General features: G+C 40.0%; 1 protein-coding gene and 1 long non-coding RNA gene across 3 annotated transcripts in view; both read left to right on the plus strand.

Moving 5' to 3' along the window:
* LOC134541339 (ankyrin repeat and fibronectin type-III domain-containing protein 1) overlaps positions 1-26,020 on the plus strand; it is a 121,904-nt gene that overhangs the window by 71,295 nt on the left and 24,589 nt on the right. For both annotated transcript variants that reach the window (XM_063384760.1, XM_063384759.1), the window contains exons 5-13: positions 2,306-2,668; positions 3,968-4,081; positions 4,845-5,033; positions 5,789-6,014; positions 7,164-7,296; positions 13,385-13,498; positions 16,337-16,549; positions 18,228-18,394; positions 22,678-22,863. In XM_063384760.1, coding sequence (XP_063240830.1) covers positions 2,306-2,668; positions 3,968-4,081; positions 4,845-5,033; positions 5,789-6,014; positions 7,164-7,296; positions 13,385-13,498; positions 16,337-16,549; positions 18,228-18,394; positions 22,678-22,863 — 1,705 coding nt within the window. The remainder of the gene's footprint in view (positions 1-2,305; positions 2,669-3,967; positions 4,082-4,844; positions 5,034-5,788; positions 6,015-7,163; positions 7,297-13,384; positions 13,499-16,336; positions 16,550-18,227; positions 18,395-22,677; positions 22,864-26,020) is intronic.
* Positions 7,978-11,617, plus strand: LOC134541147 (uncharacterized). Its single transcript, XR_010076558.1, has 2 exons — positions 7,978-8,286; positions 8,858-11,617. It is a non-coding gene; the product is annotated as an uncharacterized LOC134541147 (long non-coding RNA).

Consider the following 26,020-nt stretch of genomic DNA (forward strand, 5'->3'; position numbering starts at 1 on the left):
ATATGCACTAAGTATTATTTTGTTTTCTTTTCATTTTGTTGAAGTTTGGGCACTTAAAACAAGTGTAAGTAGGTACGTTAGACGTAAAAATAAATTGATGATCTGGAACAGGGATATTCTCCCTTAAATCAAAGTTTACAAGCCAATAGTGAACTTAAATTTTTAACAATGGTTTTGCTAATTTATTTGTGTATCGGAACAGGAGGGCATATCTGTAGGATTCTCGGGGGGGGGGGGGGGGGGGGCTGTGGAAATTCCCCGACTTGGGTGGGTTGGAGGGGGGAAATTTCACGTGATTCGAGTGTTTTGCACGTGCGTTTTAACAGACACAAATCATTGGCTGGAGAGGATGCTTTATGCTGTATACTGCCCATATTCTAGCCTTTGGCCTTTGTGTTAGCAATGTGCAGAAAGAAAAAAAAAAAACATTTAAAGTGTACAGAAACTTTTCTATAAAACACAGTTTTGACATTTATGTTCATCAAGCCTCAAGTCTGTTTTACGGTCATGATTTTGCAAGCACAAGTGGGCTCTCTCATTGAGGTTGTTTCTTAATTCCAAAAAAGGAGGGTGGGGGGGGGGGAGCCCCAGGGATCTACGTCCATGTGTCGGAAGAAAAAAAAAATTTAATAACACTGAAGATAAATTTGGCGCGATTAAAATCCAAATAAATAATGTTTACGTAATGTAATGAATAGGAGTCTACGATTTAATGACGAACATTTTACTTGACAGGTGCGTCGGTCACTGGCAGATCTTTGGTGGGTTTGCGGGAAGGGGGTGAAGATATTGGCATCCCCCCCCCCCTTCGGAACTCTGAAGAATTTTTAAATTTTCTCCTAATTCCTTATCATAGTTTATCAAACCTACTTGAGTTATATTTTACCCCTAGTGCTATAGATAACAGGACTTTTTGAGCTACAAATAAAATGTGTTAAAATATTTCAGTTCTCAATGTACTAAAATTGTATTAGAAAATTTAATATATGGCCTGCCTCTGACCATCATTCCGGATCTGCCCTTGGTCGTCGGTGTAGTATAATAGCTATGTTGTATTATTCTATTCAGAAGTTTTATATATGCTTCCCGTGCGCATATTCACCAATTGTTTGATTTCAGCATTGGCTGTGCTTCCCCGTGCACGTATTCACCAATATTGTTTGATTCAGCATTTTTCCCGTGCTTTCAGTGCGTGCATTCACCAATTGTTAGATTCAGCAGTTTCTGTGCTTCCCGATCTCACCATCACCAGTTGTCTGATTCAGCATTTTTCCCGTGCTTTCAGTGCGTGCATTCACCAATTGTTGTTAGATTTGAGCAGTTTCTGCGCTTCCCGATCTCGCAGTCACCAGTTGTCTAATTTCAGCATTTTTCCCGTGCTTTCAGTGCGTGTATTCACCAATTATTGTTAGATTCAGCAGTTTCTGTGCTTCCCGATCTCGCCGTCACCAGTTGTTAGATTCAGCAGTTTCTGTGCTTCCCGATCTCGAAGTCACCAGTTGTTTGATTTCAGCATTTTTCCCGTGCTTTCAGTGCGTGTATTCACCAATTATTGTTGTATTCAGCAGTTTCTGTGTTTACCGATCTCCCCCGTCACCAATTGTGAGATTCAGCAGTTTCTGTGTTTACCGATCTCCCCGTCACCAGTTGTTTGATTCAGCAGTTTCTGTGTTTACCGATCTCGTCGTCACCAGTTGTTAGATTCAGCAGTTTCTGTGTTTACCGATCTCGCCGTCACCAGTTGTTAGATTCAGCAGTTTCTGTGTTTACCGATCTCCCCGTCACCAGTTGTTTGATTCAGCAGTTTCTGTGTTTACCGATCTCGTCGTCACCAGTTGTTAGATTCAGCAGTTTCTGTGTTTACCGATCTCGCCGTCACCAGTTGTTAGATTCAGCAGTTTCTGTGTTTACCGATCTCGCCGTCACCAGTTGTTAGATTCAGCAGTTTCTGTGCTTCCCGATCTTGCCGTCACCAGTTGTTTGATTCAGCAGTTTCTGTGTTTACCGATCTCGCCGTCACCAGTTGTTAGATTCAGCAGTTTCTGTGTTTACCGATCTCCCCGTCACCAGTTGTTAGATTCAGCAGTTTCTGTGCTTCCCGATCTTGCCGTCACCAGTTGTTTGATTCAGCAGTTTCTGTGCTTCCCGATCTCGCCGTCACCAGTTGTTTGATTCCAGCGTTCGCTGTGTTTGCAGAGCCACACCGTGTTCAGGTTGTTTTGATTCGTTTGTCGACTGTGCTCACCGGCACACCCACCACTGCGCTGGACTCGGCGGGTGACGGAGACGCGGCGCCTGTTTGCAGTCGAGTGCCCGGAGCTGCTGGGGTCGCACCTCAGGAGGCTCCTGGCCGAGGCGGAGACCAAGGTGCAGGAGCTGGGAGGGGGAACGCTCCCGCCCGACGACGCTTCCCCCTGCAACAACAACATCAACAACAACAACAACAACAACAACAACGGCGGCGGCAACGTCAACAGCCGGGCGTCGTTCAGCGTGATGGGCGGCGGCGGCGGCGGCGGCGGGGGAGGGGGCGTCGCGGCAGCCGCCTCGGCGGTGACGGGCTGCAGCGGCGGCGGGGGAGGGGAGGCCGCCGCGGACAAGCAGCTCATGATGTGGGAGCGGCGCGCCAAGGGCCTCAAGAAGATGCTGCTGGGCTTCGACCAGGCCCGTGAGTCTCCGAGTGTGCGTGTGTTTGTGTGTGTGTGTGTACGTATGTACGTATGGATGGATGTATGTATATGTATGGATATATATGATATATGTATGTATATATATATGATATAATATGTATGGATATATATGATGTATGTATATATATGATGTAATATGTATGGATATATATGATCTGTGTATATATATATATGATATATGTATGTATCTATATGATATAATATGTATGGATATATATGATGTATGTATATATATGTATTATATATGTGTATATATGTATTATATATGTGTATATATATATGCATATATGTATATATATGTTTTATATATGTATGGATATATATCATATATGTATGTATGGATATATATATGATAAAATATGTATTGATATATATTATATATGTATATGTGTATGTGTATATATGTTCACACATATATATGTGTATATGTATATATGTACACATACACACATATATATCCATACATATATACATACATCATATTTATCCATACACACATTCACACATATATATCTATATTTACATACATATAATATATATCCATATATGTATGGATATATATGTGTGTATGTATGTGTACATACACACACACATATTACAGTGATGTAGCCAGGGGGGCGGGGGGGGGGGGCGGTCCATTGGATCCGGACCCCAACCCTTCCAGAATTAAAAAATGAAGCTGAGAAAGGATATCACAATTGTAGCAACTTAGGTTACACAGATATTATTTTGAAAGGATTTTTTTTTTAAATCCTTAGTTGGGCTGTGTTACTGTATAATCCTCTGCATCGCAACCCGACATGCCTCACGCGCACACACTAAAAAAGGCGAACGGGGATCGTGTTTTCAAGTAGTCGCTATTCAGTCAGTGGCGTAGCCAGGATTTGTGTATGGGGGGTGTTAAGAAGCATGCCCCCCCCCCCCCCCCCCCGTATTAAAGCGGGATTTGAAGGTGTAAAATAGTGAAATTTTTAGCAGTTTTCGGTACTTAAATTTAAATATTGTAATGGTAAAAATTTTATTAATTTTAATATGAAATTTGTTTGAGTGATGATTAAGAAATTATTTAATGATTTGGTGCTGGGGGGGGGGGGGGGTATTTGAACCCCTAACCCCCCCCCCCCCCCTGGCTATGCCCCTGTATTCAGTTATTTTTTTTTTTTTTTTTTATCGCAGCTCCACCGTCGTAATCTCTCGCCCCTGCGGACGACGAAATAAATCGGAAATTTAAAAAAAAAATTGGAGGAAAAATTTATGTCGACCCGTTTGGGTTGCAGGACCTCCCGACGTGCCGTTCCTCGTCGCCGTGGACGTGACCGGGACGAACTCCGTCAACGTCCGGTTCCAGGAGCCAGAGCAGCAGGACTCCGCCATCTGCACCAAGTTCAAGGGTGAGCGTCGTCCCTCCGGCACTAAAGAAAAAAAGGTGGTGTTTGTCTGTAAAGTCGGTTCACGGACGATATTTTTACGTGATAACGTCATAAGAAATCGTCGATGAAAAAAATTTGCATACTTTTTTTAATTTTCAAATATTATTTACAGTTTTTCAAAAATTTCATTAAAATAAATAGTTTAAATATAATCACATATTTGAATTTGCAAGATGGAGAGGCCTAATCCCCTTAATCATTTGACATAAGACATGTAGACAGCAGTTGCCTGACTAAGAAACAAACTATCGGTACTTTTTTTTTTATATATTTAAACTGTGACGTCACAAGCATCTGAAAGACCACGAGGATGCATGAAAAAAAATCAATGTCGATAAATTGTTAATTTTTAAATGACGAAATTGGACAAAATGAACTAGTTTTTTTTTTTTTTTTTTAACCACCGCTTTTGAAAAAAAAGCTTCGCCTTTAACCTGTTTTGACATTACAGAAGATTTTCCTCGCACCGGTGTGGTTGGGCTGGGTTCCCGCACGCTCCGGTTCAAGGCGGGGAACGTGACAGTGGTGTCATGCTTTTTCCGTGCGTGCAGCCCCGTCGTTCCGTCGTTTTTATTAAGACGTTGTCACGTCGAAAAAGAATCCTGTGTCCGTTTTTTTGTAATTGAAGTGCGTTTTGCAAGACGGGGACGCGTGGATGTACCCGTTGCCGAGTACCCCGAGAGGCTCACGATGTTTTTTGTGTCTCTCCTCGTCCCTTTCGCAGTCCAGTGGAGCCTGAACGAGAACTTCAGCCCGCTGGAGGGGGAGCTGGAGATCCTGGACATGAAGCGCCTGGAGTGCCCCGTCCCGGACCTGAGCCAGGGCCGCCGCTACCACTTCCGGGCGGCCTGCGGCAACCTCAAGGGCTACGGCCCGTTCCGGCTGTCCTCGCCCGCCTCCGTCGTCCCTTCGAGTAACTATCACATCATGTCTACTGGTTGCAACTGATTCGAATTGCAGAATATCAGTCTTTGTTTCATTTGTGGTTTCTCACTTTTTTTAAAATTTAAACACTTTTAATGATACTTCAAATACTTACATTCATCCCTTCAAACACATTAGGTCTGCTGCTTGCGACTGGTTCGAATCGCAGAACACCAGGCTTTATTTTTTATGGTTTCTCACTCTTTTACAATTAAAATACTTTTAATGATACCACTACGGGTTGACACACGCACACACACACACTTGGCGGGCGGTGGTGGTGGAAGGAAGGGGGCTCGCAGCGTGTAAGGGGAGAGGTTGAGGATAAACTTCAAACCACGGCGACGTGAAGCATGGTGCAGTAGCAAGATTAAGGGAAATGGATGTCGGATTTGATGAAGCTACCAGACGACTGCTGGCAGTGCCGTGCCGTCATCGGGGTTCGATGGAAGTGTCGCAGGAGCGTATTTTCCCTCAACTGAGAAATATTACAATGACCAACTATATATTTCCTGTATCGATCTCGGCTAGCTCGTAGCAGTTTTCTCTGATAACCGTGGGTGATCATATGTAAGGACCATCATACAAAGGAAATAATTTTCTTGTGATTTCGGCGGGCGGTCGTAGAGGGTTGGGGGTTGGTAGGAACGGGGCTCACAGCGTGCAAGGCTAGAGTTGGTGGCACATCGGGCCTGGGAGGGCTCAGCCCGGGGAACGAGCACGCACGTGTGTCCCCCTGCGCAGGCTGGCGGGACGTGGAGGGGCGTGAGCCGCGCTACACGGGCCGCCTCAGGCTGCTGGACGACCTGTTCAACGACATCCGCTGCTCGCGGCCGGAGAACGCCTCGGAGATCAAGGCCGCGCCGCAGCCGGGCGAGACGCCGGGCGCCCAGCGGAGGAACCAGCGCAAGAAGACCACCATCAAGCAGCTCTTCACCGTCGCGTCCAAGTTCCAGAAGAACCTCCGGAGGTCAGCGCTCCCCTCTCTCTCGTCCTGGCCCGTGATTCCAGTTTAGCTTGAGTGCGATACCACCCGATCCGAATAATTTAAGGGTATTTTAAGAATTATATCACTCTATCCGAATAATTCAAGTTTATTTGAAGAATGACATCACTCGATCCGAATAATTTAGGTTTTATTTTAAGAATGATATCACTCAATCCGAATAATTTAAGTTTATTTTAGGAATGTTAGCACTCAATCCAAATAATTTTATATTTATTTTAAGAATGATATCACTGATATGAATAATTTTAGTTTATTTTAAGAAATATATCACCCGATCCGAATGATTTTTTTTATTTTAAGAATGGTATCACCCGATCCGAATGATTTAAGGGTATTTTAAGAATTATATCACTCTATCCAAATAATTTACGTTTTATTTTAAGAATGTTACACTCGATCTGAATAAGTTAAGTTTATTTTAGGAATGTTATCACTCGATCCAATTAATTTAAGTTTATTTTAAGAATGATATCACTCAATCCGAATAATTTAAGTTCATTTTAACAATGATATCACTTGATCCGAATAATTAAAGTTTATTTTAAGAATGACATTACTCGATCCGAATAATTTAAGTTTATTTTAGGAATGATAGCACTCAATCCGAATAATTTAAGTTTATTTTATGAATGATATTAAACTCGATCCGAATAATTCATGTTTATTTTAGGAATGTTATCACCTGATCCGAATAATTTAAGTTTATTTTAAAAATGATATCACCCGATCCGAATAATTTAAGTTTATTTTCAGAATAATAATGTTCGCTCCGAATCATTTGTTGATCCAAGAAGGGTCTGGTCCCATCTTTTCAGATTGTCGGGATTCCATTGTATAAGGGAAGTAAATAGTATTTTGTAAAAGCTTCAGCTAGTGAAAGGATCCATTTACTGTGCATTCAGTTGAAATTGTATTAATTCTGGAAATGCCAAATTTACTTAAGATCGTGTTGGTGTTATTACTGTGTATTTTACTTTCAGAATTTTTTTTTTTTTTTTCTTTTCATTAAGGCTTTGCTTGAAAGACTAACTACTCTTTTTCATATGTTTATGTACTGTTTTTAAAGTCCGTGCATTCTTAAATTGTTTGAGGCTATATTTTTGGTTTCAGAGGTGTTTTCCTGGCTTGCCTACTTTATCACGAAGACAAGGTGCTCGTAACCAATGAAGATTTCCTTCCAGTCATAGAAGTCGACGAGACATATCCTAGTTGTATATACAATGATTTCCATTGGCTCATGAAGGTAAAAAATTAATTTGACCTGTGCTAGCTACTAGAGATAAAATTTATAATGTCATGGGAACTGATTTTTTTTTTTTTAGTTTTTGGTCGCAGCAGGCTTATGAGAATTGTTTTATGCAAGAGTTACGTGAAACTGTAGTTACCAGCTTTCCAATGCATGAAAGGACTCCGTACTTATTCATCATTCATATTTACTTTAAAACTTCTGCATGTAGCCATCTGCTTGTCTTTATACCTCAAAACTGTTTGCTTAGTCACATATATGCTGTTGTGTATTCATTTACCAGTATAATTCCATTGAAGGTCTTTCAAAAATAAAACGAAATAAATAATAATGTTATCCAATGTTTTCGTTTGTCGTACATCTTTTTATGACAGAATGAAATGCTTTTCTTCATTTATATATATTTTTTACCAACAGCTATAGGGCTAGATTAAAATAAAGATCGTTAGGGGAGTGGCGGGTAGTACGGCCCGTCGGGTAGTATGGCCCAGTCATTAGTTCACACACTTGCCGCTATACAGTGGCGTAGCCAGGATTTGTGTATGGGGGGTGTTAAGAAGCATGCGCCCCCCCCCCCCCCCCCCCGTATTAAAGCGGGGGGTCCGGGGGTCCTCCCCCGGGAAAATTTGGATTTTAAGGTGTAAAATAGTGCTATTATAGCAGTTTTCGGTACTTAAATTAAAATATTGTAATGGTAAAAATTTTATTAATTTTAATATGAAATTTGTTTCAGTGATGAATAAGAAATTAATTAAAGATTTGGTGCTAAGGGGGGGGTTTGAACCCCTAAAACCCCCCCCTGGCTACGCCCCTGCCGCTATATAACAGCACGGTACAGAGGTGTGTATGCAGAGCCCACGCCTGTGTACTGTTTGCAAACTGTTGGTAGTTGTCATTGCTGTGCGTCAGAAGAAACTTTTTTTTGTGTGTTTTACTCGTTTCGGCTGCTGTTTCGAATAACTTTTGAGATTAACTGAGTGGAAATAGGTAAGGATTTTAACTATCACTTTAACTTGTGATTGTAGTGCACTATGTGTAGGGAATATCCCCAGACTTTTAAAGATATATTTTCGTTCCTTTAAGTTAAGCGCTATTTTTTTTCCAGTAATGTCGATCGGGTAGTATGGACCATGCTATGTGCGGGTAGTATGGGCCATTAAAATATCAGTGCATATCCAAAGTTAATGGACATAAAAACATATTTTAGAGTCGCAAGTTATACCAAAAATAGTTAATATCAAATTCTTGACCCCTTTAAATGAGCGCAGTTTGTATTTTATTTCAAAATTAAGGCTGTTACGAATTAAGAAAATCTTTACCTTGCTTTTGGTTTACTTCAGACTATGTTTTCTTTTGTCCCTAACAGTTTTTTTGTTCAGAATGTTTATTAAGTCTGAAAATAATATGCAGAATGATTCAGTATTCCAGGGACAAATTTTTTAAGACATTAATTTTCGGTAAATTGCAGTTAGAAAAAGTTAGAAAATTTAAACTTTTATTATCGGGCAGTGTTTATTCATAGCCCATGCTGATTTCATTTAGGCCTAATTCATTACAGGGACGATGCCTAAATTTAAGAAGAAGTCCGCTGGAGAAGGGCGAGGAGAATGGTCTGAAGATGCGATGAAATCAGCTGTGCAAGATGTTTTGGAAAACAAAATAGCGGTTCGGGCAGCAGCAGAACGTCATAATGTTCCTAGAACCACTTTACGAAGAAAAATTTTGGCTGTAAGAACAAAATCGCAAGTGGAAATTAAACCTCAGCTTGGAAGCTTCAAAGTAATTTTTGATGAGATGTATGAAAACGAGCTTGTAAGGCATATGAAAGATTTGGATGCATGACTTATGCCATTATCGAGACATGAATTCCTAAAGCTTGCATACGAACTAGCAGAAAGTTTGAAGTTGCCTCATAGATTCAACAGGGAAAGTAAATTCGGGGAAATATTTTTATATGGATTTCATGAAACGACAACCCGAGCTAAGTTATCGGAAACTACAATCAACTAGCTTAATGCGATCAGTAGGTTTTAACAAACCCCAAGTTGAAAGATTTTTCGATCAACTTACGAAGCTTCAAGAAGACTATTCTTTTCGTCCATCTAAAATGTATAACGCAGATGAAACAGGGGTTACATGCGTTCACGAAAATTAGATGGCGATTTCAGTTAAAGGAAAGTGCCAAGTTGGGAAAATGACTTTGGGGGAGAAAGGTCGCACAGTAACACTCATGTTTGTATGAGTGCAACAGGTCATTTCATACTACCTCTTTTTATATTCCCCCGGAAGATAATAAATGATCGACTAATGATTGGTGCTCCTACAGAAAGTAGCCATTTCCCAACCCCCACCTGATGGATGAATGGTCCAGCATTTTTGTCATGGCTGAAACATTTTGTTTCATTTACAAAGCCTACTTTAAATGATCCAGTTTTACTTATCCTGGATGGGCACAGCAGCCACAAGGAACAAGATGTCATCATGTATGCACGTGAAAACCATGTTCATATGCTAAGTATCCCAGAGTGCCTACCAAGTCGCTTGCAGTTTGTGGATGAGGGCCAATCCTGGACTCAAGATAAACGAATATGACATCGCAAAATTGGTCGCAGATGCATACAGGCAAGCCAGCCGTTTGGAAATAGCAGAAAATGGCTTCAGATGCACAGTAATATATCCCTGGAATTCACAAATATTCACTGATTTGGACTTCATAGGCAGTGAGTTAACCAACATATCACTCAGCCACTCGAAATCAATCACACCTGAAACTTCAGCTGCAGTTGCTGTCCAAACCTCTACCATGACATCTCCTCAGCCATCGAGGACGACTGACGTAGGCCTATTAGCTGTTCTATCAACTACTGGAACTTCTGCAACTGTTGTAGTTCAAACATCTGCAGTGTCTTTTCCTGATCCATCAAGGGTGCCTGGCGACCCAGCTGCAGTACCATCGCTTTCTGGAACTTCTGCTGTAGCTGCTGTTCCGATGTCTGCTGTGCTTTCTCCTGATACATCGAGGGTGCCTGAAGTATCAGCTGTTCTACTAATTGTTGAGACTTCTTTGAAACTACACACACATTCACATCTTAGTGTTAGCTGTTCCGAGTTTGTGAAAAACCTCCAAAAATTGTCTCCTCTACCATCGTGTAGTGATAAAAGACTGACAAGTCGTAAGAGGAAGGCAGAAAGAAGTGAGATTATGACCTCAACTCCAATAAAAGATGCACTTATAGAAAAGAAAAACACAGAAATCAGAAAAGAAGAAGCTCAGAAAAAAAACCCAACTAAAATTGGAAAAATAACAGAGAGATCAGCCAGGACATTCAAAAGGAGCAAAAACTAAATCAAATGTGTTAATGATGGTAAAGACGAAAAGTAAACAGCATAACTCTCATTTTGAGGGTTCATCGGACTTAGCGAATGGTGAAAATGTTGACTGTATTGTTTGTGGTGAATATTTAGTTGAAAATTGGATTCAGTGTCGTACATGTGAAGGGTGGGCACATGAACTTTGTGCAGATATTGATAATACTTTGTATTACTACTGCGACTATTGTAAACGTAACACTTAATTGCTTAAGTAATGGCTTCATTTGTAAACAATGTACAGTGTTTTAGCACTTCTGTACCTTAAAATGTGTTTTATTCCATTAATATGGTATGGCTTTATGTTATGGGCCATACTACCCTACATCAACCGCTTAATGGTGAATGCATACATTCATGAAATGATACAAAATATGTAATGTTTTATGAATTTGAGTTTATGTTTCATCATAGTTGTAAAGTAAATGTGTCACGTATTCTTGTTACAGAGTGTTGCACAATTATTTCTGTAATTTATTATGTTATTGTCATTTTTACTTAAGTGGGCCATACTAGCCGCCTCTCCCCTACTAACTGCTTAATTTACTTATATATCATAAAACGGATAAAACAGGCTGACTGAATGGAAGTTCCAAATTTTAATCTCATTGCATGTACAAGCTACAGTAAATTAGTTTTCGATTAATACATTCCATTTTTTTTCCCCAAATTAGTCTTACAATTTTATTTCCTGGGATATAATTTTGTAGTTTTTAGAAATTTTTATAGTTACCAATGTATTTGTGTGTTGTCAGATAATTTAATTTTGTTAATTTTTACTGAAAAACAAAAATAAATCCTTATTCTTGAAGAAATTAGACATGATTATGTCTTGAAGTAACTAGCAGCATATATAAAACCATCGCAAATGAAGACTGATTCTTCATAAAACGTAATTCTGCAGATCTATATCCAAACAGCATTAAAATATACTTAAAAAAAAAAAAAAGAGCAAAATGAATTTGACTTTTGAACTGAGTCAAGCTGCAGCGCTGTTCTCTCGAAAGCAAGAAGAAGTAAAATATACGCGTCATCACAGGGGATAGGGTGTTAGTTGAGATGAGCAATTTACGATCTGTTTCAGCAAGGATAAGCATCACAACTGAAAATGTGTTTTTAAACGAGTCTACTACTGTCGATGTTATGGAAGATACAGCTATCATGTCCTTTTATCCCCGGTCTCTCGGAAGAAGCTTCAGATTGCATTCTTGCCCGTTAAGAGTCTCTGTTCGGGTTTTCAACCATTTATCAGGAGAAAAAAAAAATATTGCCAAGCAGTTGTGGTGGAGATATGTAGGAAATGTTTATATTTTACCCTTGCAGAAGTGGGAGAGTTAAACAGAGAAAGTTAACCAGAAGTGCCAAAATGCACATGACACTAATCAGGCAGTTTCATCTTGAAGGGTGTATTGGGCTGGAATAGTTACCACTGAAAAAAAAGAGCGTTGTCTGTAAAGTCGGTTTACGGACGATAATTTTACGTGATAACGTCATAAGAAAACATTGATGAAAAACTGCATACTTTTTAATTTTGAAATATTTTTTTACAGTTTTTTTGCAAATTTAATTTAAATAATTTGTTTTAAATATAATCACGAAACAATAAGTTATAGAAAAACAACTAAAATCAAATCAACATCAGTAAAATTGTTAATTTGAAATGACGAAATTGGACGAATAAACCAAATTTTATTAAATTGCTGCTTTTAAAAAGGCCCGCCTTTAAACCTGTTTGATATTAACAGAAGATTTTCTTCGCACGGTGGTTGGGCCGGTTTCTCGCACCCTCGGCTCAGGCGGGAACGTGACAATGGGTCGAGGTTTTTTTTCGTGCGTGCAGAGCCGGCGTTCCATCGAATTTATAAGACGTTATCACGTCCAAAAAAAAATGTTCGGCGGGTAACGGTCGAGACGGGGGATCTCTCGTTCCTGATGTTTCGCCCGGTGAGCACATGTGTTAGAGGTGGGTTGTTACAGCAATTTTTGGTATCTGTTCCAACCTGATACTGATATAGTAATGTACTGGTTACAAGTAGCTGATACTTCTGTATCAGCTACAGCAGTAGCGGTCACAGGAAGCAACAAGGTATCAGCATTCTCGTTACAGGTTACACATCCTCCGTGCCGTCATCACCAGCGTAAAAAGGTATCAGTTTTCCCTTTCCACGCTCTTCGTAAAAAGGTATCAAGTTTTCTCATTCAACATTCTTCGTAGTCGAAAAAAGGTATCGGTGTTCTCTTTCCACGCCTTTCCGTAATCTGAGTCTTCAGTCTTCGCAAGAAGCGCGCACTGCGCACTGAGCGTACTTTGACGTGGGACGAGAAACAAAACGACTCGTAACAATTTCGCTCTGCGCCTCTCCTTCAACGCCTTCCCCTGCGTTTTCCACCCCTGCATTATTTCCCTTCTTCATCCCTTTTTCGTCGTGCCGCTCCCTTCCCCTTTCCACAAGCTCCGCCCAGGTGACCGTCATCTGCGATCGGGTTCTGCGCACGTTGGCCGTGGTTTTGTTGTCGTTCCAGGCGAATTATAAAACTGATACACTGAAGTACTTGATACTTGGATGGTGTACTCGTTTGCAGTGCCTGGTACTGGCGTGTGTCAGTTACAAAGTAGCTGGTTGATACTCTGCGACCCACCTTCTGGCGTGTGTGTGTCCCCCCAGCGGTTGTTCCCGTCGTGACGCCCAGTGTGTCCATCCCTTCGCCCTTGCAGGTTGCCTGCACGTGGGACGACGTCAAGTCCCTGCGGCAGGACATGGAACGCAGTCCCAGCTCGTCCGCCGTCCACTTCCGGATCAAGCTGCTCCAGGCCGCTGCACAGATGCAGGTAACTCCCAGCCCGCATCCCGGGGAGGGGGAGAGGTCCCGGCGACGCTTCGCCGCCGGCCGTCTGCCGAGCATTACCGAAAACATCACCCAGACCTGCCAACCCTCACGATTTTGGTGTGAGGCTCACGATTTTAAAGGTCCATCTCACGCCCTCACGCCAAAACAGTGTTTCCTCACGATTTTTCGGGGCCCCAAGATTTTGTTTGTAAAAGTTACAAAACAAGTTTTACGAAAGCTTACAGTAATGAGTTTCCGTCAATACTTGAGTCACGTAAATGAAGCAATTTTGCGTTTTGTAGCGTGTGCCGTGCTGATTTTTCTATCCCGCATACTGAAAGAGGAGACATTTGTGAAACATGTCGCTACAAAAAAACACAACTAACACTTGAAGTGTATTGCTTCCAATAAAAAAATTAATTTTGCTGTGAACAGTGATAATAGTGTTACACGAGCAGAATGTTATTTTACATCTTTTTTAGTTGCGGCCCTCCATGATCACTACACGACAGCGCTAAATTATGTTCAACAAAATTCAAATCTGCAACCTATAATTTGTTGAAATAAATTTTGAAGCAGAGACCATGTAACATATATACAGGTATGTCACTTAAATTTAAAGATTCTCATTTGTTGTTTTTTATATCTAACCTGTATTTATGGGCCTGAAAATTTTTATCAAGGACCTCATGATTTTTTAAATTTGAATGTTGGCAGGTCAGATCACCTATTCCCGAACAATTTTTTAAAGATTGATTTTTTAAACCAACACGCATGGGTAGAAAGACCGGAATAAATTTGCGGTTTCGAAGGCCTTCAGGATGGGCTGCACATACCCCTCCCTGTACGCTCGGGGCGAATGACGCAAGTAGTTCGTCGGCTGCCGACTTGTAAAGTCGTCCCAGCTGGTTCGTCCGTGATTCGATCCTTTTCTTCGGTCAAGGGTTTATATAACTGGTTGAGATTCGTCCAGATGAATGGTAAGCCAATAATAGCAAAATCGTCTAAGAGGTATTACGTGTTTGAATTCTAGCCTGTCGCCGAATGAATCCACGAATTTTTCCGGTCTCTACACATGGGCTGTCCCCGGGCTACCCTGAATTTAAAAGACCCTCCACTGAAAAGGCCCAGAATCGTGACTGTGAAATGTGTTGATAAAACGTAAACATCAAAACACTTTGGTTTATGGAAAATTTTTCTGTATATTTTATTGAGGTTTTTTTTTGGGTAATGCATGCCTATAGGCCGACATATGGGCAGTATAGACCATGCAAGCATGTTCAATTCAACATTTCAAATTGATTATTGTTTTATAGCTATTTTTTACCAAGACCCATTCCTACGCCTATTTTCCGGTATTTCTGCAAAAAAAATTTTTTGCAAACAACACTTAATAAAACCAATATGCAGAAAAAAAACTACAATTTCATCCATTATAGTTATGTAGACATCTTTCACTCCAGCTTTAATGTATTATAAACACTCTACTTGAATGTTATGTTTCTTGATTAGTCAAAAGGCAAAATGCATATTGTGTTAGCACAGATTTTATGCAGTAAGAATCCTTTTTTTTTTTTATTTTTCTGTCACCAAAATACTCTTAATTAAAGAATTTTTTTAAGGTACTGAATTAATTACTTACTAATATTGGTTTTTTGGATTCTTGCACTTTCATTATTTACAGAAAATATTGTTTCAGTTTTATATTGGTTAACGGATTGGTTAAAGAATTGAGTCTGTGATTGGACCGATATTGGTTTTTATCTGATTAGCCTGTAACTAGAGATAAGATTTTATGGTTTGATTTTTAGTTCAATTTTGTTTTTAAAACAGAGGATGTAGGTGTAATTTTTTTTATTTATATAAAAGCTTTTTTGTAATACTTACTGCAGCAAAATAATGGTAAAATTCACATGCTGCATTTTTTACAAATAATTTGTAATAAATTGGTCTTAAACAGATACATTCAGAACAATAAAAAAATTAATTAGCTAGCATTTGTGGTTTAAGTGATGCAATACAAGAGGTGCAAAAAAAAAAAATCTAATTCATTTTTCTGATCCATGCACTTTGATAAAAAAAAATTTTATCTGGAATTTATAACCTTTAAAGGTTACCTTTTTTCATGATTTAAGTTAATATTTTGGTTTAAATGCTACTTAATTCCATGATATAACTTGCATTTCAGTGCTGATATGGTGAATTAACTTGTATTTCGGTGTTATTCTGTATATTTTGACATACCTTTTTTTTTTTTGTTATTATCGGTGTTATTTCGGTTTTATCGCAATTTACAAATAATCTTGTATCTACCTGGAACTAGATAAAAATTTTTTTTTTGAAATGCAGAAAAATCCCATGTCTGTCATGGTCAGTGGCGTAGCCAGGGTTTGTGTAGGATGGGTGTTGTTAGGAAGGAACCCCCCCCCCCACCCCCCCCCGTATTAAAGCGGGTGGCGGGGGGGGGGGGGGGTCCGGAGTCCTCCCCCCCCCCTCCCGGGAAAATATGGATTTTTTAAGGTGTAAAATAGTGCACTATTTTAGCAGTTTTCGGTACTTAAAATTTAAATATTGTAATGGTAAATTTTTTTTATTAATTTTTAATATGAGATTTGTTTGAGTGAAGAATAAGAAATTAATTAATGATTTGGTGCTAAGGAGGGGGGGGGGGTTTAACCCCTAAAAATAAACCCTGGCTACGACCCTGGTCATGGTCACGAACCCAGTGTGTTGGATTAAGGATCTTCCACGTTATCTCACGTAGAGATAAAGAAAAAAAGGTTGGTACGATCTTGTTTCGCCGCATCTCCGCTCCACTTGCTTGTCCCCCCGTCTCAAGACGGCGCTGTGCATCCAAGACCTGGGCCAGCTGTACCACAAGCCGCTGAGGGACGCCCACGGCACGCTCGTCATCTCGACGGTCAACCACGTGCGCTCGCCCAAGGCCGTGTCCGTGCTGAACTCGCGCTGGCTGCCGCTCAGCAAGGTGCAGAGGAAGCTCGCCACGCACGAGGACCTGAACGTCGGCGACATGCTCATGGCGTCCGTGCAGGTACGGGCCGTTTTTTTTTTAAAACACATGCGCATTCCTCTTTTCCATTCCCAAACTCTGCTTATGGCGTCCGTGCAGGTACAGTTTTTTTTTAAAACACGCGCGCAATCCTCTTTCCCGTTCCCAAATTCTGCTCATGGCGTCCGTGCAGGTTACAGCGTTTTGTTTTTTTAAACACGCACGCTCAATCCTCTTTCCCGTTCCCAAATTCTGCTCATGGCGTCCGTGCAGGTACTGCGTTTTTTTTTAAACACACGCACAATCCTCTTTTCCATTCCCAAATTCTGCTCATGGCGTCCGTACAGGTACGGCGTTATTTTAAACACGCACTCAATTCTCTTTCCATTCCCAAATTCTGCTCATGGCGTCCGAGCCAACGATGCACAACCTAGGAGAGAAGTGAGCGTTTCGGGTAGTTGCTGATTGACAAAAGACGATAAAAAAAAAGCAAACATGGGTCCAGTACACCTATGACTTTTTTGACTTTCGCCATGGTGCTAGATGAATCCGCAAAATTCTGGGTCTCTTTAACAGTAGTGTTCATAGCGTTTACAAGAAGAAGACAAGATGAAATTAAAGAGTAAAAATGATGTGATATTAATAATGAATAAAGTGATTTTATTTGATATGTTACGCTCACAATATTATTGGTAGGGACTGGAACATTTCGCGATTTCAATGACCACTAGGATAGACTCCACGATTCTCTATGTACTCTGGCAACTAACTATCACCTGGTCATTGGCTACCGACTCGGGACACCTGTTTACTGCGATTCTTATGATTCGATACTTCTTTTGTTGAGTGTTTGCCTTTGGCTCAGAGTCCTTCAGGTAGATTGCTTTCCAATCACTGACGAGCATTAAGCTAAACGAGTTTTTGATTCCAGCCTGTCTCGAAAGGAATCCGCGAATTTTTTCGGTCTCTAATTATTGGGCTTTCATCTGTTGGCAAGGAGTACTCCCCCTTTCTCTCACTTCTCCCCTTTTTTAATCATCTCCTCAGATACTATGCATCTATCACCCCTCGGCATTGTTTCCTGACTGAATGGCGAGAACTCGGGGTCTCGCGTGGACGGACAGAGGCGACATCGCGTCAGCCGGGCAGTTTTTTTTTTTGACGTGACAACGTCTAATAAATCAATGAACGCCGGCTTCACGCACAAAAAAGTGTCCCGTACGCACATTGCCCCGTTACGCTGTGACCCGTTACGCTCATTGCACATTTGCGCCGCATCTATCTCTCTTCCACTCGATTGGTACAACCATCGATTTGACTTTTTCGAGGCACATTAAACTTGAAACACTCCCATTCGTTTCCTACTTTTCCTATCATCATCGTCCTATCCTTAACAGAATAATAACACAGATTGGAAGAAGTTAAAATAGCAAACACGTATAAAAGTCATAGTTAAAATAATCTGTTCGTTAAAGTAATGAACATATTTGAATTAATGAGTGCAAATAAAAGTAAATTTATCAATTCAATTGTAGATTTCATTTCACTCCTTCTTTGTATCCACACAAAATAGTGATAATTCAGTAAAAATGATTCAATTACATTCATAAAAGTATGCAATCGTTTCATCAGTGTTATTGTTATGACGTTGCCACGTCAAACTATCGTCCGTAAACCGACTACAGACGACCAATTTTTTTTTTTTTTCGTTCCCCCGCAGGAGCAGATAACCTACCACCAGGTGAGCAGCATAAGACTGAGCCGCGGGCTGTACCTGGGCTACCTCAAGATGCGGAGCTCGGTGGACCTGCTCCAGGTGGTGGTGCCCTGCAAGACGCCCAACGTCCTCCCGCACTGCAAGATCCGGGACAACCCCCACGTCTCGTCGTGAGTGCGCTCCGGCCGGTCGGACTTCCACCTACTCGCGCGTGTACACGCACGCACTCACACACTCACACTCTCACTCACACTCTCACACACTCACTCTCACTCACACACTCTCACACTCACTCTCACACTCACTCACACACTCTCACACACACTCACGCACTCACACTCTCACACTCACACACTCACACACTCTTACACACAGTGGCGTAGCCAGGATTTGTGTATGGGGGGTGTTAATAAGCATGCCCCCCCCCCCCCCCCCCTTTATTTAAGCGTGGGGGTCCGGAGGTCGTCCCCGGGGAAAATTTGGATTTTAAGGTGTAAAATAGTGCTATTTTAGCAGTTTTCGGTACTTAAATTTAAATATTGTGATGGTAAAATATTTATTAATTTTAATATGATATTTGTTTATGTGATGAATAAGAAATTAATTAAATATTTGGTACTAAAGGGGGAGGGGGGGTTGAACCCCTAAAACCCCCCCTGGCTACGCCCCTGCTCACACACACACACACTTTCAAGTTAATCTGAACATTCAGTTAAACTTTTTTTTTTTTAATGCGTAACATCTTAACTTTCGGTATACAGCATTTTTTTTTGTAGGAGTGATTTCGTGAAAGTAACCGGAAGTCGCTTGTAACTGGAATGTGTAACTGCGGCAGATGGTGCGTACGGAACTTCGCAAATTACGAAAGTGAAACTTTAATGTTAATAATGTGTTTGATGAATGTTAGCAAGATGGGCAGTAGTATTTTAATAAAATTTTCTTGTCGAAATTCATATGTTCAAAGCCGGGGATGGTAATTTTTCCAAGTCTTTATCTCTTTTATCGGAGCATTTTATCATATATAGGTTAACCTTATTGTGGATCATGTTACCGTATCCAAAAGTTGCTGGTGTCAGCTAAACACTGCATACATATTTTTAAACTATTCTTTTACACAAATTTTTTTTCTTGTGTGTGTTAAATGTTTTTAAAAAAAAATTTAAATAACAATTAACAAATGCTCTTGTACCAAAGCCTTGACTATACCTAATTTATATTAATTTTTTTAAATTTTACTCATTTCTGTGTATGATATACTGGCATCTGGGATCCTTTTTATTATAATTTGAATTGAATTTTGAATAAAATATCAAAATATTCACAAACATAAAATATTTTACTAAACAAATTGAAGTGTACAGTGAAATGAAAAAGGGAGATATATGTCAGTCATAATTACAGATTGTTTTGTAAAATATCAAAAAGTATGTTGCACTATGTAATAGAAAACTAATCATTTCTGTATAAAACTTATTGACTTCATACATGAGACTCTTGTTGGATTAAAATATTTTGTGATTGAAGCCACTTGCAGTAATAAATAAAAAATAAAAAAATTATTTGAAATGTTTAATTAATACATCAAAAAACTAAATATTTAATTTGGAATTTATGAATACTAGCAGACCTTTAATTATTGATGTTATTCTTTTAGAAAATAATGCAGCACACTTACCAAGGTTTCTTTGGCACAGTATTTTTGTTGGTTAACTTTTGCATAGTCCATATCAAGATAACATTCAGTAAGAATTTTAAGGAGGGACATAGGAACAGAAAATTCCACATTGGTTTTAAAAAAAAAAAAAATTTTTTTTTTTTTTTTTTTGCCATTTTATTAACGTTAATGTTAGAAATTTGTATTTGAGACAGAGATCACATACTCTTTATATTTATAAAGACTTTAACATAATCTCTATTTACAATTTTGTTACAGTCGTAATCATATCCAAAAATGAATACGATACTAAAACAGCAATGATTTCACGAGAAAAAAAAAACAACTGTCCGTATCAACCAGTCACTATTAATTTCAGCGATTCAATAAAATTAATAATTATGCTTTAAGGAGCAGCGGTGTGGTTGAGTGGTCAGAACGCTCGCCTCCCGGTTAAGGCAGTCTGGGGTTCGATTTGTTGCGGGGGTCAAAATTGGGGTTTTCGCGAGTGTGAAACACGGGAAGACGTTGCGTTTCAGTGACCTGTTGGTCTCTTTGGGGGTGCGCCCGTTTGCTTCCCCCCTCACCAGTTCATTCCGTCGCTGCTCCACGCCCCGTCTCATATCTCACCTCGCACTTTCTTCAGGCCGTTGGGAACAAACAGTTCATTCCCTCGGGCAGGAAAGCCAGGTCCCCCGAGTGTCAATCCCATTCCAGCCATGCCAACCCTGCCCTGGGCGAGAAAGCTAATTGTCGATTTTCATTTCCATGTTAACTACGCTTTAAATGAAGCCAAATCTTGAAATCCAAATGCAAATAATTTTAAATGGCTTTAAGGCTCGCAAGTTTGAATTAATTACTGATTGAAAAAGTTATAAATAACATAATAAATAAAAAAAAGAAATTAATTAAAATAATACCTACATTGATAAACAGATCCTCTAGCCAAAATGATCAAATTACAATTTAAAAAAAACTTAATAAAATAAGTGAATAAGAAATAATATCACAACCAAAAAAATATCTAATTCTATTATAATAATAAGATTTTGCAAAAATAATTGAACATGATAAAAAAATAATAATTTATGATCTAATCACCGAAACCCATTATAACAAAAAGGGATTATAATAAAAAATTAAAAACTTTAACTGTGCTTTAATGAAGCCAAATCTTGAAATACAAATATGGAAAATTGAAAATTGCTTTGAGGCTCACATGTTGAATTAATTGATTATATTTTTTTATTCTCTCGTCACTACTATTAAGGCCCCTGCCTACCCGGGCACACACACGGTGCGCAGAGCTTCAGGAAAAACAACGCGATTTAAAAACTACTCGAGAAATCCGAGTTAGGGTCTGTTTACGTAAAGCATTTAAGAATCCTCTGAGGGCTGAAAAGTACTATTGATTTTCGATTATGTTTTCCAAAAGGCTTTTTAGAAGAGTTAAGATGGGTAAAAGGTGTGTTTTCGGAGTAATTTTTAGGCGTAAAACAGCCAGTACAGGTTCTTGAAAGCACTCAAGGGACTTGCATTACACCTTTATCTTCATTTCTCGGCCATGTAATGTTACGGTCGCCGCTCATACGCACGACGAGAAGCGAGAAGACTGCGCGCCAGTCCAGAGGAGACACCGCGCTAGAAGCACCAGCGAGCGTCGCGCTTATCATCCCGCCTCGCCGACACAGATACGGCCCTGGCTAGACGGGCCCCTTAATAAGTTATTTCCCCTCAAACTTATCATGATAGCTTTCATTCATGTATTGTTGGATAGCAAATTTTCTCATCAGCAATTTTTTAAACGTTATTTTCAAACTGTAAAAAAAAAATTCATGCACGTCATCATAATATTGAACACTTACGTGTCTTATTATTGCTGCTAGGTAAAGGTAAGTAAATATCAGTAAATAATTTGACATCCAAACATCATAGTGTATAAGAAAGCTATTGTGAAAAACTGTACTTAACTGTAATGACAAGACAGTGAAATACTTAACAACTCTGCATGTGGAACTGAGCCTTAACAGGCCCGCCTAGTCAGGGGTGTGTCTGTATCCGTGAAGCGGGATGATTAAGTAGGTACTGCACTCGCTTCCAGCGCGGTATCACCCGTGCATAGGACAACAGCGTGATTTTTGAGTGGTAACATAATATACTATCATGTTGGAGAAATGAAGATAGAGTTGTAAAGCAAGTTTCCTGATTAAGGTTTCAAGAATCCATAATGTGAGTTTTAATGACTAAAAAAAAAAATATGTTACTCTCCTAAAAAAATACAACTTTTAAAAATAAAAGTACGGAAACGGAACTACTGATCCGCCCTCGGCATACTCTCAAATGCTTTTCACGAACAGACCCCACTCGGATGTCCTGACGGCAGATGGTCAATCTCTCGGCGAAGGAGGCATTTGCTAAGGGGCCTGGGACTCTGAAAATCTTTAATACCCCGAGGCAAAGAGTTATCTCCCGGCGATTGTTAGGTTAGCTTAGGTTAGCTTAGCTTAGGTTAGGTTAGGTTAGGTTAGGTTATGTTATGTTATGTTATGTCAGGTTATGTTAGGTTAGGTTATGTTGTGTTGTGTTAGGTTATGTTATGTCAGGTTAGGTTATGTTGTGTTAGGTTATGTTATGTCAGGTTATGTTAGGTTATGTTAGGTTAGGTTATGTTATGTTAGGTTAGGTTAGGTTAGAGCAGTTTTCAAATGGCTGGGTTTTCTCCCGGAGCCCTGGGCACACCGCGTGTGTGTGCCCGGGTGGGCGGGGATGGAAGGTGTTACCGTCCGTGCCCCCCCGCAGGGAGGAGTGGGAGTGGCTGAAGCGGCAGGCGGCGCGGCACCGCCCGCTCGGCAGCGACGAGGGAGCGGCGGGGGAGGAGGAGGAAGGCACGGAGCAGCAGAGGGTGTTTGTGGACCTTGTCGCCGCCACGGCCAACCGGCTGTTTGCCTACATGGAGGTCGGCGTGCAGGAGGCGCTAGCCCACAGGTAGGGCTCACACGCCCCACGTCCGCCGTTCCCCCTGCCGTGCGTGAACCTCCGTGGAGGGGGGGAAGCCTACAACTCACATAGCTTCGGTTTTCCCTGCAAGAATTTCGGAAGATTTCCGGAGTTTCGCGTTTTGGTATATCAACGCCACTTCAGCCGCTAAATCAGAAGTTCCCAATGAAAACAAGCAGGTTTTGTGACTGACCTGACCTAACATAACCCAACCCTTTCGATTTTTTATTAATTTCAATTATTTGAGAGAAATCCGAAGTTGCGCGAACGTGGCAGGGAACCGAAACTACGTGAGTTGTAGGCTTCCCTCTGTGAGGGACGGCAAATTTTTTACTTCTCAGCTCCAGGGCATCTGCACGTCTGAAAGTCGGGGAAAAGACAGGAGAGTCGGAGAAAATCGGGGAAAGTCGGGAAATCCGGAGAAAATCAGAGGAAAGTCATCTGGAAAGTTGGGAAAACAGGGAAAAGTTCAGGAAAGTTGGTTAAATCGAGGGAGTCAGGGAAACAGAAAGGTCATGAAAGTTGAATAAAATAGGGGTAAAGTCATCAGTAAAGTTGGGGAAACGGGAATATGTTGGAGAAAAGGAGAAAATTCTTGAAAATTGAGAAAATTGGACAAATCCAGGATAGTCAAAAGAAAATCAGGTAAGAGTCAAGAAAGTCGGGTGAAAGTTCTAGGGAAATCAGGGAAGTTTATTTGAAAATCTAGAAGAATCAAAAATTTTCATTGATAAATCTATGGGAGGGGGGGGGGGGGATGTCATACTCCAGTCTGCTATCGCCCAGACTCTGAAAGGATATCGTTTTAGTACATAGTCATTAACACAGTAAATTGGCATATGGAAGTTTTTGTTTGAAATTAAGAATTGACAGTCATATCTAGGCTAGCTGTGGGGATTGTGGAGGACGCTGGATTATTCCTTTCAGAAAATTGCTTTAAAAAAAATAGTATATTATTAAAAAAATTCTAGTCTGAGATATTTGAAATTTTGGTAAAGGTAAAGAAATTGAAATTTTATTTCAAATTTTGTGTGGGGCTCCCTGATGTATGTTTACACTAGGTAATGCCCGGCATGCAATGCAATGTCTCAATCAATTTTTTTCTCTAATATTCTTCTCTCTATCTAACATTCTATCAATAACTATATATCTTTATCTCTATGTCTTCCTCTGTATACATATCTCTAACTCTCTTCTCAATATATCTATATCTACATATTTCTCTATGTATGTTACACTATAGCAATAAAAATATTGAAAAAAATAAGTTTATGCCTACGTATCTATATTTTCATCTGTATTTTTCCCTGTCGCATGTGTGACATAGGTGTATGAAATCACATGTGTACTGTTAGGTTAGGCCCTGACCTACTCTCAACATTGATTCCTTTAACGTGGGGGGTTTTGAGAATATAAAAAAATATTTATTCTTGTGTTATGTTTGGTGTTGAAATATTTGTCTTTGCATTCCTGAGATGTTTTTTCTATAACTCCTTTTGTTCCGTTGGTGACTTCTGGCAGAGGTGATTTATAAATTCAAGGTTAAGCCGGGTCTTCGAACGCCAAGAGGTGTTCAAAAGTGTTGTGGTGTAACCTAGTTGGCTGCGATTGGCCAAGCGACGTTTCACTTCATTTGGGAGAAAATCGCTGTAGGCTGCCGCCATATTTTGCCGGAACTGTTTCTTCCTAGGTTGCAAGACGTTATCATAAGCTGTTACATGATGGTAAAGAACATAAATGGATTTGTGGTTTAAAATCTTGTATCTGTTTGTTGTTAAGCTCGTGTTACTTTTGAAGCGTACGTTTGGTTTGAAGTATTTGCAAATATTTTGGCCGCAGAAGGATAGGTAACTTAGTTTCGGAGGGGGAGAGAGAGAGAGAGAGAGACGGTAGAATTGGAAGGGAGCTGTAAAAAGGTGGTGTAAATAAATAAAGCTTTTGCTTTGTAGTTTGGGCGTTGTTAATTTTATTACTGGAGAGTTGCCCACTACAGTACTCGAGTGCAGCGTTTGTGTCGGAAAATTCGGGGATTTTTTTTTTAGATTTCTTGTCCAAAGGAACATTCGCACCGATTGATGTGGCCAGGGTGCCCACAGTTAGTACTTTCGTACCAGATCTGGTACTTTTATAAATTTTTTTTAGTGGTTTGGTACAGACCTAGTACATTTTATCTTTAATATAATAATATTATTATTGTAACTCCAATATGTTTCATTATCAAGCGCAGGGGCGCAACAACTAAATTTCCATAGGGGCGGGGGGGGTCAGTATACCTTTTTATAAAGAATCATCGATCCCCTCTATTGCAGCGGGGGGTCCTGGGGTCCTCCCCTGGGAAAATTGGTTTTTCAAGTTGAAAATGGTGCTATTTAAGCAGTTCGATTATCTAAAAATTGATTACACAGCACTTTCTTTGCCCCGGTTTGCCCCCACATCCAAGGTTTCAGAGGGGGGGGAGGCAAAATACCCTTGCCCCCCCTTTTCCCTGTTGTTGCACCCCTGATCAAGCGTAATTATTTTTTAAAAAAAACTTATGGAATGCATGTGCGTGTGTGTGCGTGGTGTGATATGTTTAAGTCCGAGCATTGCAAATGTCGTAATAACTTCCTGAATTGTTGAAAAAACCGTAACAGATTATAATTTAGTACTTTTTTTTTCTGATCTAGTGTTTTTTTATCTTGCCTAAGTTGGTACGAAATATTATTTTTTCCCTCGTCGACACCCTGGATGTGGCGCAACGTGCAACAAATTATAATTTAGTACTTTTTTTTTAAATTCTGATCTAGTACTATTTTTCTTGCCTAAGTTGGTACGAAATATTTTTTTCCCTCGTCGACACCCTGGATGTGGCACGACGTGCAACAAATTATAATTTAGTAATTTTTTTTTTATATAGTACTCTTTTCTCGCCTAAGTTGGTACGAAATATTATTTTTTTTTCCTCGTCGACACCCTGGATGTGGCACGACGTGCAACATATTATAATTTAGTACTTTTTTTTTTCTGATCTAGTACTTTTTTTTCCTCGCCTAAGTTGGTACGAAATATTTTTTTCCCTCGTCGACACCCTGGATGTGGCACGACGTGCAACATATTATAATTTAGTACTTTTTTTTTAAATTCTGATCTAGTACTATTTTTCTCG

This window comes from Bacillus rossius, chromosome 18 (genome assembly GCF_032445375.1).
Source record: "Bacillus rossius redtenbacheri isolate Brsri chromosome 18, Brsri_v3, whole genome shotgun sequence".
Classification (NCBI taxonomy): domain Eukaryota; kingdom Metazoa; phylum Arthropoda; class Insecta; order Phasmatodea; family Bacillidae; genus Bacillus; species Bacillus rossius.